This window comes from Mustela nivalis, assembly GCF_964662115.1.
Source record: "Mustela nivalis genome assembly, chromosome: Y".
In the NCBI taxonomy this organism is placed as follows: Eukaryota; Metazoa; Chordata; class Mammalia; order Carnivora; family Mustelidae; genus Mustela; species Mustela nivalis.
This window is the reverse complement of record NC_139041.1, coordinates 29,203,926-29,220,691: the sequence shown is the minus strand read 5'-3', so window position 1 is coordinate 29,220,691 and position 16,766 is coordinate 29,203,926. Positions and strand designations below refer to the sequence as shown.

General features: G+C 39.0%; 1 protein-coding gene across 1 annotated transcript in view; it reads right to left on the bottom strand.

Moving 5' to 3' along the window:
* The window catches only part of LOC309856889 (protein WWC3-like), a 179,895-nt gene that overhangs the window by 71,786 nt on the left and 91,343 nt on the right, over window positions 1–16,766 (bottom strand). The window contains exons 4-6 of the mRNA XM_082718691.1: window positions 9,979–10,055; window positions 8,694–8,773; window positions 2,148–2,277 (exon numbers count right to left, since the gene is read on the bottom strand). Coding sequence (XP_082574817.1) covers window positions 2,148–2,277; window positions 8,694–8,773; window positions 9,979–10,055 — 287 coding nt within the window. The remainder of the gene's footprint in view (window positions 1–2,147; window positions 2,278–8,693; window positions 8,774–9,978; window positions 10,056–16,766) is intronic.

The window sequence follows — 16,766 nt, the reverse complement described above, 5'->3', positions numbered from 1 at the left end:
GTTAGAGAAAATGTATGCTCTGGGAAATAGAATATCTTAGTGTGAAACTAAATGTAAATCAGATTTCCAATAATTGATTTTATACTTCTGAATATATCATCCTTCAGCAAACTCTAGGACTACAATGCTAGGTACACTGTAATTTCCATGTCTTATTATAGACTAAGATCTGTTAGAAAGTAAAATAAGTAATTTAATTTCACTGAACCTTAAATTTACCAATTTTAATGGAAGAGAAAGATGTTCTTGCCTCTCACTGGAGTTCCTAACAGTTCGAGAGGCTATGCATAGAGATGCTGAGGACTAAAACTTCTTCCGGAAAAATGTATGCTTTCTCCACCAAGGCAACTTGGTAGCTTATCAAGTGCTATACACTGTGGCCACAAGAAGTCCAGCTCAACCACCTAAATCAATGTCTGCCTATCTCTTTTGTGGAAAACATGTGATACGCTGTGGAATTTTATCTAGGATTATGGGTAATGCACACAGAACACCTTGTTCAACCCCACAGCCTTCTTGTTATTCTGGTTCAAAGTAAATCTAAAAATTGTACATTTACTTATCATGACCTGGAGATGTGATAGTAAAAATACATTCTATTCACCAAGTCTGGTGTAAAACCCAGAGAGATGAATTTTTACTACCACCCCAAGAATTGTACATAGTGCAACCTAAAGCCCTTTGATTTAGGAAGCACTGCTATACATTCCAGTTATGTGTATAAGTGTCTCATTTTGCCTAGTTTGCTCTTTGTCTATTTGTTTTACATTATGTAGAATGTAGATAAAGTCTATGAGGCATTAGATGCACGGTTAGTCTATTCAATACACGAAGTAAAACTGAAAAAAACAAAACAAACAACAACAACAAAAAAAAACCCAGACCCACAAAAGAAAGAACTGAATGCATTTTCACCAGAAGAAAAAAAGACCGTTAGGGTGCCTGGGTGGCTCAGATGGTTAAGCAATTGCCTTAGGCTCAAGTCATGATCTCTAGGTTCATGGCATTAAGTACCAAATCAATGTCCCTGCTAAGCAAGGAATCTGCTTCTCCCTCTCTTTGTGCATCTCCCCCTACTTGTGTGCCCTCACTCTCTGTCTCTCAAATGAATAAATAAAATCTTAAAAAAAAAGAAGAAAGAAAGAAAAACAAAAAAAAGACCATCGTACATTCATTTATAAACATTCGTCTTTTTAAAAAAAGCAGTTGCATGATTTAAAGGGACAAAAATGAATAAATAAGGAAATAAACAAGTAGATAAAATAAAAGTAAAAAGACCTCAGATGTGTATCTTTATTTTTTTTAATATTTTATTTATTTATTTGACAGAGAGAGAGAGAGAGAGCGATCACAAGTAGGCAGAGAGGCAGGCAGAGAGAGAAGAGGAAACAGGCTCCCTGCTGGGCAGAGAGACTGATGCGGGGCTCAATCCCAAGACCCTGGGATCATGACCTGAGCCGAAGGCAGAGGCTTAACCCACTGAGCCACCCAGGCGCCCCAGATGTGTATCTAAAACATCCACATCAGTGGAATACTATGTAGCTATAACAGAAGACTGAAGAAGCACTTTCTATAGAGGGGTGTCTGGGTGGTTCAGTTTTTAAGCATTTGCCTTCAGGTCAGGTCATGATCTAGGGATCCTGGGATTGAGCCCAGTTTCAGGCTCAGCGGGGAGCCTGCTTTTCCCTCTCCCACTGCCCTCTGTCTGTGTTTCCCCTTTTGCTATGTCTCTCTATCACATAAATAGAATCCTAAAAAAAAAAAAAAAAGGAAAAAGCATAGGATATTACTATTACATCAATAAAAGAACACAAAACAGTGCATATATAAATAACTAGCTTTTTAATGAAATAAATTAACTATCTTATCTGTATGTGTCTTTATAAATAGTAGAAAAATACCCAAGAAAATAATAAAAGTAGTTATATGGGATAATTATATGACTTATCCTATACCTTTTGAATTATTTTGGCTACTAAGTAACATTAATGTGTTACCTACTGTAAAATCTTTTAAAATACATACAAGTAGTATATGATAAACCTATTAAGTTAAGTTTATGTGGGTAAAATACATGTGTGTATCTTTTTTTTTAATAGAAAAGAGACAAGCAGACTGGCATGTAAATGTACAGCTGGGACCCTTACCTGCATCAAGTCTCGCCTCTCCCTCTCACCAGTGCAAATGGCTTTCTTAATGTTACGGAGCTCACTCATTATAGCCTGTGCCTCATCCAGTTTGTAAGTGGTGCGAGCAGTTGACATATTACGATCAATCCTTGTTAACAAAGAAAAAGAAGAGTCACTCCACACTAGATCACGTTTCCATTAAACAAAAATGGCAAAAGCTTTGTAGAAAAGAGAGACAATAGGGAAAAAGCCTTTTTTCCTTGTGGGACAATAAAAAGAACTGAAACGTGGCTTCACAGATGAATTCCTTTATTCTGTAAGCAATTCACAGAACTGAGGAATTTCCCAAGTGCAAAACCACATCGTCTTAGTTTATTTCCGCTACATAGGTTAGTGATCAAAAGAGTTTATTGAATACAAGTAAGTAAGATCTCTGTGCAAGCAGAGTATTTGGGAAATACCTAAAAGTAGTAAATTTTTAATGACACCACATTGGCCAAATTAGAAAATTATATATGTCCTCTGTATAATCTTTTATTTTTTTATTCCAATTTATCATTGTGTCTCCTAATCACCTGGCTCCATCTTTTCCTCAATCCCAATATACACATAGTGAGTATTTTTCCCAGGTTTTTTCATCCTGTCCTTTTCCATTTCTTTGTCATCTTTTCTCCATCACTCACTCCTCCTTTCCTTAGATTGTTGTTTTGTTTTTAATATCTGTCTGTGCACATGCACACATTCATTCTTCTTCCCTTCATTTATCCACACATACATTTATTCAAACTAGTTTACTTTGTCCCATCCTTCTTCTGGCTTCCTTACTTCTCTCTCTACCTTCCACTTCCCCCTCCTTTCCTTCCTTCTCTCCTCTCTCCATTCGCCCTTCCCTCTCTCCTTCAGGCTAGTATATCCTTACACACACAAGGTACGGTCTGTGTCGTGGAAGCAGAGCACTGACCAAACCAAGGTGTAGCTCTGGCTCTCACAGAGCAGGCAGTCTCCTATAGCACACCCTTTCTCTCACCTCCCTTCCTTTTCCTTAGAGGCCCTCAGGGCCAAGGAGGGTTAAATACTTTAGTCCAGAGTGGCATGAGCTCCTTTTCTAGAAAAAGCTGTGAGCAGACCTTTCAGATTCCAGATTCACCATTCCACAGGTCCTGACACGAAACTGTTTCCCCCAAGTGACTGGGGAATCTGGATCCTCAGGGACAGCTAACCCACACTCCCTGATTCTCCTCTCAAAGAAGCATCCTGGCAGGCTACTGAATACCAGCAAGACTCCAGGGTTACACCAGAACCCTGGGCAAGTCACTTCAACTCTTTATACCCCCGTTTAACATTCTCTCCATTTAAGGAGAAAATTTCAGGAGAAGGACTACGTAGCAGGATGCCTTACATGTAATGTCTGCAAGGATTATTCTGACTGTCAGGACAACACTGAAGCTATGTACTCATGGGAGACAAACTAAAAAACCCACCATCTCTGGTACTCTAAGCCCAGAGTTCAACAATTGGCAACCTTGAAAGAGAAGGACAAACAGGAAAAGCAAGAAATCATTCCCTTACTTGGAATCGGGCCATAGGGCTCAACAGCATTGCTATAATTGCCTCAGCTCAAATAATATGTTTATGAAAACTAGTCCTGAGTCCTCTTCCATAGAGTGGATGCAAGTGCATCATGGGTCCCCACACATTCAATGATGACAAACTTACATATCAACATGGCTTAGCCACATGGATATTCTTCCATAATGTTTCTCAAACACATATTACTGTGACATGTTTTTGTTCCTACAAAGCAGAAGGCTTTATTTTTATATTTTTATTAGAAAGTACATTTTTTTTAACTGTAGATTGTTCCACACAGAGTAAGTGAGAATGAACTAAAACTTGTCCTAGGGAGGTATCTTTTTCTTGTTTCACTAAGTCCTGAATTCAGCCATTTTATTCAACAGTTCATGTAAATGAATCAGGTGGTAAACTCTGAGACTACATTACCTTTGTGTCATAGAAAGTCCCTGGCACAGAACAAGCACTTGTGGCTATAGAAAATTGGGAAGCAATAGTGAGGATGGCAGCACTAGGCATACTGGATCTTAATCATTTTAAAACTTATACATGGTCCCCTCAAAACCATACTCTCTTCCACCAAAATGACTGGATTTGTTCCTCACCACCAACCATTAGACACTTACAGACTTGTACAAATTAACTGCAAATTAACTCCACCCTCTATTTTCTTACTCAGCACAACTTCACAACAAAATCAATATAACTCATGCCAATTCTGCTGTGGACGCACCTGTATAGCTGAGCAGCATGATGCAAAACGAATGGAACCAGAAGTCCAGAAAGAACTTCAAGTCCTAACTCTCATGCAAGTTAACTGTGTCACCTGGAGAAGTCTCTGAACTCCTCAGAGCCCTGATGACTTCATAAAGATGCTAAGCATCCAATGGGGTTCCCAAACCCAGCTAATTACCAGAACTATTTAGGTCCCTGATAGAAATTCAATGCCTAAAGACTCTCTGCCGGTACAACTAGGGGATTTACTAACCTACCAACTAAGTCCCAAAACTACTAGGTTGGAAGAGCCTCTTTTTACACTAATTATTTTAATCTGGTCCACCTTATAAAACAGTTATAATTAGACTGAACTCCATACTGTTAACACACTTCTAAATAGCCAGCAAGAAATAGAAAGAATTCTGTGATATGGAACTATTCTTTATACAAGGACAAAGCAACACCAAAAATAGATAAGAATTCTGCTCCATCTCCAATCTAGAGGTCAGACTGGGAGTGAGATATCTTGTACAGGGCTGTTCATCCAGGCAATGTGGAACTCAAAGACATATTATGTAGAAAAACATAAAAATAAAAGAACATGTACAGATAATAAGAGCCTCTAACATGAGGCAGAAATAAAAGAACATCCACCTCACAGCATTAGATCTCCAAAGAAGTGGTCAAAATTTCTTTATGAACAATCTGAACTTATTTACATAATAATGTCTCCTTTTACTTATCCTCTGATAAAGATGTACACACACACAAACATGTATATCTGTAATTCAATTTTATTTAATTTTTATAGTTTAATTTCATTAATCCATTGAGTCTATAAGACTTTCTTTTTTTCTTTTTTTTTCTTTTTTTTAAAGATTTATGTATTTATGTATGTATTTATTTATTTATTTATTTGACAGAGATCACAAGTAGCCAGAGAGGCAGGCAGAGAGAGAGAGGAGGAAGCAGACTCCCCCTGCTGAGCAGAGAGCCCGATGTGGGACTCGATCCCAGGACCCTGAGATCATGACCTGAGCCGAAGGCAGCAGCCTAATCCACTGAGCCACCCAGGCTCCCCGAGTCTGTAAGACTTTCAAACAAAACACCCAAAGCCAAGGAAATCTGATTTCTTTGTTATAGTCAATGATCAGCCCTTCTACTAACCAGGTCTTCTACTCCTCCAGGATGAAAAAATACTGCAAATAGATCATCATCTGACACTGACATACACATGCAAAAATGAAACTCCACCACACAGAACAAAACTTTTTCAATTGCTTGAAAATGAAAGCTAAGCAAGTAGCCAAGGAAGTACAGACACAAATAGGTAGTGTCAGTTCTGCTTTATACTTAAGTTATGTGACTTCCTTATGACTTTTAGTAGCAATAAAGCCTAAGTGTGGCCATCAGTAAATGCAGGGATTGAGACACGAGGTTCTATGATGGGAAAGGCTATCAAGAGTCCAGATCAAGGCAACCTGTCAGGGCATCAGGTTCTAATAATGGGAATGGCTGTCACAGAGAGGAAAACAGGCCATAAGTCCCTTCACGGAGTGGGATCAGCAGCCCTCATCCTGGGATTCATCCCATCAGCAGACACTGCAAAGCACTTGGAGAATGACAGAAAGTTCAACTTCAAGGCCATGGACCTGCACTTTCACCTTAGCTCTATCCAAGTGGCTCTGAGACCTCAAACAGGATACAGATTTGCCTAAAACAGCTGTTTCCACTCTGTTCCAAGCATGTCCTGGCATAAGGATCAGGAACAGCTAAAGAGAGAGCCTGTCTAGGGTTTGGGGACCTCCCCTCTGTTTCAGCAGCACCTTCCCTTTGCTCTCAGACATTCTGATTCTACAGAAGATACCATTTGCAGGAAAGGAAAAGGAAAGAGACTCCACTGTTCAAAAGTATGAAAGCTATCAGGGAACATGATCTTGAAGTCCTACTACTTAAGAGAAAGTATTATTTTAAAATATATTGTTACCTAGAAATAAACCTAGAGGAAGAGATCAAAGATGTGTTCCATTTCCAGGATAGAGTTACAAACAACAGCCATGTCCACAAAAAAAGCAATCTCTATAAAAATCATACCAGCATTTTTCACAGAGCTGTAACAAATGCTTCTCCAAAGAGGGAAGCCCCAGACAATAAGTCCTTTGAGGAGCAAAGGGAGAGAGGAGAAAGAACACCAAACCCAGAGGCATCCCAATTTGGGACCTCAGGCTAGTGACACATTGACAGTATGGTCCTGGCACCAAGGGAACATAAGGGAGAACTCGGACATGGACCCTTCACTTGTTGGTCAAGAAATCTTGGACAGAGCAGGAGAGAATGAATATCCAATGGACAAAAGATAGTCTCCTCCCCAAACGGTGGTGGGAACGCTGGACCAACGACCACATGCAGAAGAAGGACACTGGACCCCTCGTTTTCTCATACACAGAAATCCACTCGAAACAGACCAAAGACCTACACGGTAGACAGGAATCTGGCAACATCCTAGAGGAGAAGGCAGGCAGCACCCACTTTGAGCTGGGCTGTAGCAACATATTGCTCCACACATCTCCAGAGGCAGGGAAAAAAAAGGACAGCAATTGTGCTAGTAGCTATCTACCCAAAGGATACAAAAATACAGATTCAAAGTCATACACACATCCCAATTTTTATAGCATCTTATCAACAAGAGCTAAACTATGGAAAGAGCCCAGATGTCCATAAACAGATGAAGGGATAAAGAAGATGTAGTCTATATATACAATGTAACATTACTCAGCCATCAGAAAGAATGAAATCTTGCCATTTGCACTAACACAGATGGAGCTAAAGGCTATTATTATGTTAAGTGAAATAAGTCAGTCAAAGACAAATACCATGTGATTTCACCCACATGTGGAATTTACAAAAGAAATGAACTTAGTAAAAAAGCAACATGCCAAAAAAAAAAAAAAAAGAAAGAAAGAAAGAGGAAAAGAAAGGGGAAAGAAAGAAAAAGAAATAAAAAAGAAGGAAAGGAAAGCAAAGAGAAAATTAAGGAAGAGAAAAAAGGAAGGAAAAAGAAGAGTAAAGAAAAACAGAGTCCTAACTCTAGAGAACACATTGATGGTTACCAGAGGGGAAGTACATGAGGAATGGATGAAACAGGTGATGATGGGCACTAAGTAATGTATGGAAGTGCTGGATCACTATATTATATACCTGAAACTGTACATTCATATACTTAAAGAAAAAAGGATAGTAACCACATGGATTACTACCATTAATTCAAGGTTGACCATTATATAATATTTTAGACAATATTCTGGCACAATGGTTACTACTTATAAATGAAGGAGAAAAGATGGCACAAAAATGTAAAGTATGTTCCGAAGTTCAGAAGGTGAAGACATGCTGCAAATAGAGGTTGACAGCATTTAATAAGTAAGCGATTAATTTTAAGAACAAGGCTATGATTTGTAAAATAACTTCTGTCCATTAAATTTGTTGAGTTAGTTTAACTGACAAACTATAAGAAATTCATTTTTAAACTCTTAGTGAGAAAGAAGATTCAAAGAGGAGGAAGACTGATAGAAATACTATCCAATAGAATGTTGTATGATGATGTAAATGCTGTATTATCTGTGCTGTCCAATTCAGTGGCCACTAGCACCATGGTACTCAAGTGTGGTGAAATCTGCCAGCCCAAGAGATATGTCATTGTTGGTGTATATTATTGGTTGTCCACATCACAGAGGCACTAATTGACATCTAGTGGGAGAAGTCAGGAATACTGTGAAATATCCTAAGGTGCACAGGGCATCCAGAACAAACTATAACAAGACAGCCAAATATCTCAAATATGCTGAGTTGAGCAAAGGCTGAATTGGCCACATTGTAGCTATTGAGCACTTGAAATAGGTCTTATGAGAATGGAGAACTTCATTTTACATTTTAATTTGAAACAACTTAATTAAGATTAATTTAATTATTAATTAATTTAATATCTTAAATTAGTGATTATATAGCTCTATTTACATATACATAAGTTATAATGCTATATAAAATGAGCATAAATATAGAAGTAACTTTTTTCCCCCAAAATATTTCCATTTAAACTAGTGAGAACCTTTAAGGAAAACATCGAGTCTGAGGCTTTAGGACTGGGAAATAAAGGAGCATAAAGAAAAGCATAAAAGGGAACGCGGGCCCGGCTGGAGGGCCAGGGCAGGCGGCGCCAAGGGGAGCACAGGAGGAAGCGCCAGGAAGGGCGCCCCTCCCGCAATCAGGGCAACTCACTCTCGCAGGGTCTCCACCCCCTTCTCCTTGGACTGCAGCTCCTGCTTCATCTGCGTCAGCTCGCGTTTCAGTCTGGAAAGCTGAAGACAAATGACATTTTTTTTCTCAAAGAAAAGCTGTGGTGAAAATGACGCCGGCAGTTGTCCGCACTGTCACCTAAGTTCCCAATTAGCTGACAACTCACCGGGTCGCCTCCCCCGTCCACGGATTTTTCTCCCGGGCTTACATCCAGTGGCCATCCTGGAAGAAGTGTCCCGCGGAGATGCGAAACTCCCGGATCCCGGACAGGGTCCTGCCTCTGCGGAACCCGCCACTGCTCTCTTTTTCAAGGCACTGATTACCCGTCACCGTCAGTAAACCACATCACGCTTTTTTCACCTTCCCTCTAATTACTGCTTAGATCCCACCCTGCGGCGCTGTCGCTAAAACCATGCTATCCTGCCAGGGAAAGTCAGTCCCCTGAGCTCCCCTGAACGCCACCGTTGGCAGCTTCCAGCACCCACTGCAGGCGGGTGTCAAGACTCGGGCGCTGGGCCTGGCAGCTCCCACGTTTCACCGACACCCCACGTGTGTTTCTCAGGTGCGCTAGGCTTTGAGAGCCACTGCGCTGAGACATTTTGGTTTCGGAAACAAGACACCAGAAGAGGAGGCCTCGTTTCCAAGGTGTCTGCCACGCTTTGCTGCAACTGCCACACAACGGTCCCCTTTCCCTTACACCCAAGACGGGGCTGAAGGGATGAAACAGGGCAGCACATAACGTACTCCAGTGTCACTCCCAAGGGCCATCAGAACCTTCTGGTCAAACAGCACTACAGGAAGACTCTCCCTAGGAATACAGCAACCAGGTACACTGGCAGATGCTAAAGCTGCCCACGGTCAAGAGTGGCATCCTACTAATAAAGGGAAGCAGTCCTTGGAGATCAGGGCCTGTGGTCAAAAAATATTTTCAAATGGAAGTGAATCTTGCCCCAAAACACTGACATGGATACAAGCAATTTTTTGTTAGATGAGCTAAGGTTTTAACATGAAATATTTTTCTTCCTATTAAAGGAATAAAGAAACCATGTTCAGTGACCTTACACCAAAAAATACACATGGTCATCCCCCAATACAATGACAATATCCTGACCTCCACAGTTTCCACCCCAGACCCCCTAAAAAAAAAGAGAGGCTTCAGAGCCCTGGCTTATCATGTATCATCAATAAAAACTAAACTATACCAAGCGAAACAAAACACAAAAGAAATATGGTGCTTCTACTTGTGATAAACACTTATTTTACTCACCTTATCCCGATGACTTGCTATTTCTGCTTTAATCTGAAGTGGATTGTATTTAGTATTTGTTGAACATCCTGAAAAGGCTACATAAATAAAAAGAAATATTTTATTCTACAAAGATCCTTTAAGATAAATAAATGTATTTGGACCAAAAAAATTCAGGTCCATTTTATTGAATAATTAGTCCTTAGTGTCAGACATACAACTTATCACTAGCACTGCAATGAAAGAATTAACATTTCACAGAATCAAAATTCCTTAATAGTTGATTATTGGGTGTTATTTTGTTGGCAGATGACATGATTCTAACTAATATAAAAACTGAAAGAACCAACCAAAAAAGAAAGAAGAAAAGCCCGTACAGGACCCCAGGTGGCTCAGTCGAGTAAGTGTCTGCCTTATGTCATAATTCCAGGGTCCTGGGATTGAGTCCTGCGTTGACCTCCTTACTCAACAGTGAGTCTGCTTCTCCCTCTCCCTCTGCGTATGCACACACACTCTCAAATAAATAAGTAAAATCTTTTAAAACAGGCAAAAAGAAAGTCCCTAGAATCAAAGAACCAATAATTAATTATAAGCTTACAAGATACAATGTTAGCAGACAAAAAATAACTGCTTTTCTATATGTTGTAAGTGGGGGAAAAAAGTGGGATTTAGAAATTAAAGTAAAATGTCATTTTGTATAATGCCACAAAATATTAAATGCTTAGGAATACATCTAACAAAACTTGTACAAAATGTTTACAAGGATAAAGTATAGAGACAGTTAAATGATCAGTAAAGGGACATAATAAATACAAAGGGTTTAGTGCATTTTTAGAACAGTGAAAATACTATGGTACTGTAATGATGGATTCCCGCTATTATCATCTGTCCAAACCTATAAAATATACAACACCAAAGTGAACCCAAAAATTAAAATGTGGACTTTGGAGGATAATCACATGCTAATGTAGGTTCATGACCTCTCACCAATGTGCCACTCTAGTCCATGAGGTTCACACAGGGAAGGACAAGCATTCATAGGGGCACTTATATGAGGGAGAACCTGCATGTGTAGGGCCAGTGAGATATGTAAACTTTTTGTTGAATTTTGCTGTGAACATGAAACATATAAAGTATAAAGCTGTATTCTGTTAAGAGAGTTATACATTAGTAGGTCAGTATCCAGCAGATCTGAGTTCTTTTTTCCACACACAAACTGATCTTAAAGGATGCACATTGATTGTGTTTGTTTTTGTTATTGTTGCTTCTATTTTTAAAGATTTTATTTTTAAGTAATCTTATACCCAACAATGGAACTTGAATCAAAAATCCTGAGATCAAAGTCACATAGTCCAACAACTGAGCCACCAAGGTACCTCTATTCTCACTTGTTTTTGATAAATATCTAGCTAAAACATGACTGACATAAGATCTAAATCTTTCTCATTTATTATTTCATTTTAATCCCAGCATAGTTATCACAGAGTTATATTAGTTTCAGAGGTACAATATAGTGATTCACAATTCTATACATTACTCAATAAGTGTTCATTATGTAACTATGCTCTTCATTCCTCTGTTTCACCCACCTGACCCCATCCTCAACCTCTGATGATGTTGGTAGTTCTACAGTTAAGAGTCTGGTTTTTGGGTTGCCTACTTTATTTCATTGTTTGCCTTTTTTCCCAGACCCCCTGAAAAAAATTTCCCCTGAAATTCCACATATGAGTGAAATCATATGGTATTTGTCTTTCTCTGACAGGTTTAATCTGCTTAGCATAATACCCTCTAGTTCAACCTACATTAATAAAAATGTCTAAATTTTTTTCTTTTTCATTGCTGAACATTATTCCCTTTTATTTATATATTAAAAATTTCTTTATCCATTCACTGTTGATGAACACTTGAGCTACTTCCAGAATTTGGCTATTCTAATAATGCTACAATAAACACTGGGGTGCATGTGCCCCTTTCTATCACTAAGTTTGTATCTATTGGGTAAATACCTAGTAGTAGTGCAATCACTGGACTATAAGATATTCCTATTGTTTAAAATAGGAAGCTCGGTATTTTCCTCCATAGTTCCTGCACCAGTTTACATTCTCATCAACAATGCACGAGGGTTCCCCTTTCTCCAACATCCTTGCCAACATCGGTTGCTTATATAATTGGTTTTAGCCATTTTGATGGGCATGAGTTGGTATCTGATCCTTTTGATTTACATTTTCCTAATGATCAGTAAAGTTGAACATCTTTTCATATGCCCATTGGGCCATACGTGTCCAATGTCCTCTTTGGAGACATCTGTTCATATCTTCCACCCCTCCTTAAGTTGGGTTTATTTGTTTTATGAGTGTTAAGTTGTGTAAGGTCCTTATATATTTGGATATTAATCCTTTATTGGATACCTCATTTGCATATCTTCTTCCATTCATTATGTTATATTTTAGTTTTCTTCACCTTTTATTTTGATGTAGTCATAATAGTTTATTTTTGCTCTTGGTTCCATTGCCTGAGGTGACATCTACAAAGATGCAACTGACCCTCAGAACAATGTATTACTTAAAATATAACCCCCGGGAAATTTTACTAGTTACCGAGCACATTTAGATATAGCCTTAAGAAAAACAGATACTGCAACAGCCCTCTGGGGGAGAGGATGATATATGGCCTTGAAGCTGAGCAGCTGGGGATGCAAGGCTTGCTCAAGGCCGGACTCCACCTGCTTCATGGAAGCTGAGCATCAGGGAAACCCCCGCCCACTCAGGGCAGAATGCCGCCTGCTTCATTTTTCCGTTATCTTCCCTTTCCCCCCAGAGAGCACCTGTGGCTGCTTAGGTAAGTCCTTTGAATGTGCTTGTTCAACTATAAACTTTATAATGCTTGTCCAGATGTATTCTGCCTTCCTTCTTGTTTATCTACAAGACATGTGACTAACGTTTGACTTTCATCAACTCTTCTGTTGGTTACTGTTTCTAAAAAAAAGGAGACTATGAAGTTACTAGGGGCAGCAGTCTTTTTGACTGTCGTCCCCTGCTCCCATTCTCTTGCAGCTGACTTGTCTCATTCTTCAGCCTATCCTTTCTTATGGAATTTTTATGTCCACTGTCTCAAACTTGGTCCCTTCACCCAATCTGAGTTTATTTTGTAGTATAAGAAAGTGATCCAGTTTTCCCAGCATCTTTCGTTGAAGAGAGTATCCTTTTTCGATTGGATATTCTTTTCTGATTTGTCTAACATTAACTGACCATATAGCTGTTATAGCTGCAGATTCATTTCTGGGCTCTCTGTTCTGCTCCATTGATCCATATGTCTATTTTTGTGCCAGTACCATATTGTTTTATAACTGTAACTTTGTAGCAAAGCTTGAAATCCAGAACTGTGAAAACTTCTAGGGTTTTTTCTTCTTTCTCAAGGCTGCTTTGACTATTTAGGGTCTTTATGGTTCCATATAAATTTTAAAATTCCTTGGTGGCTCAGTCAGTGAAGCATCTGGTTTCAGCTCAACTCATGATCTTTGGGTCCTCGGGTCAAGTCTCATGTTCATTCCCTGCTCACTCTTTCTCTCTTGTACTTGCTCTCTCAAAAAAAATAAAATCTTTGAATAATACATGCATTTTAACAATGTTTGTTCTTCCAATCCATTAGCATGGAATGTTTTTCCCTTTCTCTGTTTCTTCCTCAATTGCTTTCATAAGTGTTCTATAGTTTTCAGAGTACAGGTCTTTCACCGTTTTGGTTAGAGCTATTTCAAGATATCTTCTGGTTTTTGGTGAAATTTAAATAGGACTGTTAATTTCTTTCTGGTGCTTCACCATTAGTAATAGAAATGCAATGGACATCTACTCATTGATTTTGTAACCTGCAATCTTATGAATTTGTTTATCACTTAAGAGTCGTTTTTTAGTGGTGTCCTTGGGGTTTTCTATATGAAGTATCATGTCATCTGCAAATAATGAAAGTTTTACTTCTTCCATACCAGTGTATATGCCTTTTATTCCTTTTGCTTGTCTGACTGCTGAGACTAGGACTTCCAGAACTATGTTGCACAATGATGGAAACCACTGCCTCATTTCCAAACATAGGAGAAAAGTTCTCAGTTTTACCCAAGAAAGATATTAGTTGTTTTTCATAGATGGCCTTTATTATTTTGAGGTATGTTCCCTCTCAACTCACTTTCTTGAGTATTTTTATCATGAATGCGTGTTGTACTTTGTCATATGTTTTCTGCATCCATTGAAAACATCATATGGTTTTTATTCTTTATTATTCTTTATTTTTTAACATAATGATCACAATGATTAACAGGCAAATACTAAATCACACACTCTTATTCTAAGAATAAATCCTGATTGATTGTGGTAAATAATTTTTGTAATGTATTGGTAAATTCAGCTTCCTAATATTTGGGGGGTATTTTTGATGTATGTTCAAAAGAGAAAACAGTCTGTAGTTCTCTCTCTCTCTTTGTTTTTTGGTTGGGGGTGTGTCTTTACCTGGTTTTGGTATTGGAATAATGCTGACCTCGTGGAATCAATATTTGTTATCTTTTCTTTCTTTTCTGTATTTTGGAATAATTTGAAAAAGATAGGGATTAACTCTACTGTAAATATTAAGTAGAAATCAGGTGGGACGGATTTTTTGAATTATTAATTCAGTTTCACTGCCAGTAGTTTGTATGTTTGTAGGAATGCATCATTTCTTCCAGGCTGGCCAAACCAGGAAGTTGGCATACAAAATTTTGTTGACATACAAATTTTCAAAAATATTCTCTTATAATCCTCTGTATTTCTCTTGTTTAGTTGTTATTCTTACTTCTTTCATCTGTGATTTTATTTATTTGATTATTTTGTTTTTTGGATGAGTCTGGCTAAAGGTTTACAATTCTGTTGATCTTTTCAAAGAATCCACTCCTGGTTTCATTGATCTATTCTACTGTTTTTGTGGTTTCTGTAACATTTATTTCTGCTCTAATCTCAATATTTCCTTATTTCTGTTGGCTTTAAGTTTCATTTGTTGTTCTTTTCTAGCTCCTTTAGGTGTTAGGTTAGGTTGTTCCTTTGAGACTTAGACTTCTTGCTTAATGATGTAAGCGTGAACTGCTACACACTTTCATTTTAGGACCTATTTCTTACATCCAAAGGTTTTGGACTGTCATGTCTTCATTTTCACTTGTTTTCATGCATTTTTGTATTTCTTCTTTGATTTCCTGGTCAACCCATTCACTGTTTAGTAACATACTGCTTAGCCTCCAGGTAATTGTGGTCTTTCCAGTTTTTTTCCCCCCTATGCCTAAATTCTACTTTCATACATTGTGATCTCCAAAGATGGATGGTGGAGACAAGATGGCAAGGAAGTTTGAGGAAGCGCCGTTTCAACCTGTACCCTAAAGTGAGCTGATTACCTACCTACCAAAGAACTACAATCATCCATGAAATCAGCCTGACATCAGAATTATACACGTCTGGATCTCTGCAGGGGCAGAAGACGCCAGTGGGCAGGTAAAGCAGAGTAGGAACATTGGACTGATATCGGATGATAAACAAAAGAGGGAGGGAGCCACCCGAGGTGACACATTGGAAAGTAATACTCCAGTACGAGAGTACCCTGAGTTTGGAGACCAGCATTAACTTGGAGTCTGGCTGAAAGCACTAATAAAGAGGAAAGGATCACGGGGGGAAATTATGGGAACTGGGATTAGGGACAGGGGCTTAAGTCCCCAGACCCAGGACAGACAACCATGGCACAGAGCCAGAGAGACCGCAGCAAAATCAGGTCTTGGTCCCTGAGCCGCCAGGGCACCTGAAAGCACATGGGATGCGACTGCCATGAGGGGCTGGGAGCCTCACCAGCTGGAAGCACAGTCTTTTGATAGTCCCCCCACAAACACTGTGTGGTGCTATCAGAGCCTGAATCAGGCCCTGCGCGCAATTGCTTCTGAACAATCAGGAGTCCCCACCCAAATGAAAGAGAAAAGAGAGAGGTGTGAGAAGGTGGCAGCCCCATGCTCTCAGACCTGCAAAGACCAGACACTCCCAACCCGGGGCCAGCAGGAAAATCTCAGTGTACGATCCCTGCTTGGAACCTCTCTGGCAGTGGGGAGCTGCCCAGACAGCTGTCACTGTCATGGTTTTAGGTCCCCAGGGATCATGACTCGGAACCTGCTCTGCCAGAGGCGGAGAGGAAACTTATCTGCTCTACAACACCCAGAGGAGAACACACTGAGGCTTCTTTCTGAAAGGAAGGTCGGGGTGCAGTTTGCTTTCATCTAAACCTCCAAAAACCATCAAAAGCAGCCAAGGCGAGAGGAAAAAACAAAAAACAAAAAAACTAACAAACAAACATAAAAACTTCTAGAGAACAAAAGCCTGAAAAACCGGTTTACTCAGAGCCCACCCCCTTGAGGGGGCAGGAGAACTTAACTCAGGGAACATAGCCTGAAAACCCACGTGGCAGACCTCTCCCCCAGAAAGCAAACCAGGAAAAAAAGAAAAAAAAAAAAGATGACAAGTGAAAAACCACCACTACTTCATAGATACAACGTTTATTTTTAATTCATTCCCACTATTCTAGTCCATTTTCTTTCTATAGGTTACTTTTAAACCTATCTACCATAACAGTGAGATGTTCACTACATCAAATTGGATAATAACCTTTTAACCTGAACTTTTTGATACATATACCTGTGATTTTCTTTTGCTTTCCTATTTTTTCTTTTTTTTTTTAATTTTAGTTTAGTTGAATTAAGATTATTCTTTTTTTTTTCTTTTTTTTTCAAAGATTATTTATTTATTTACTTCACAGAGAGA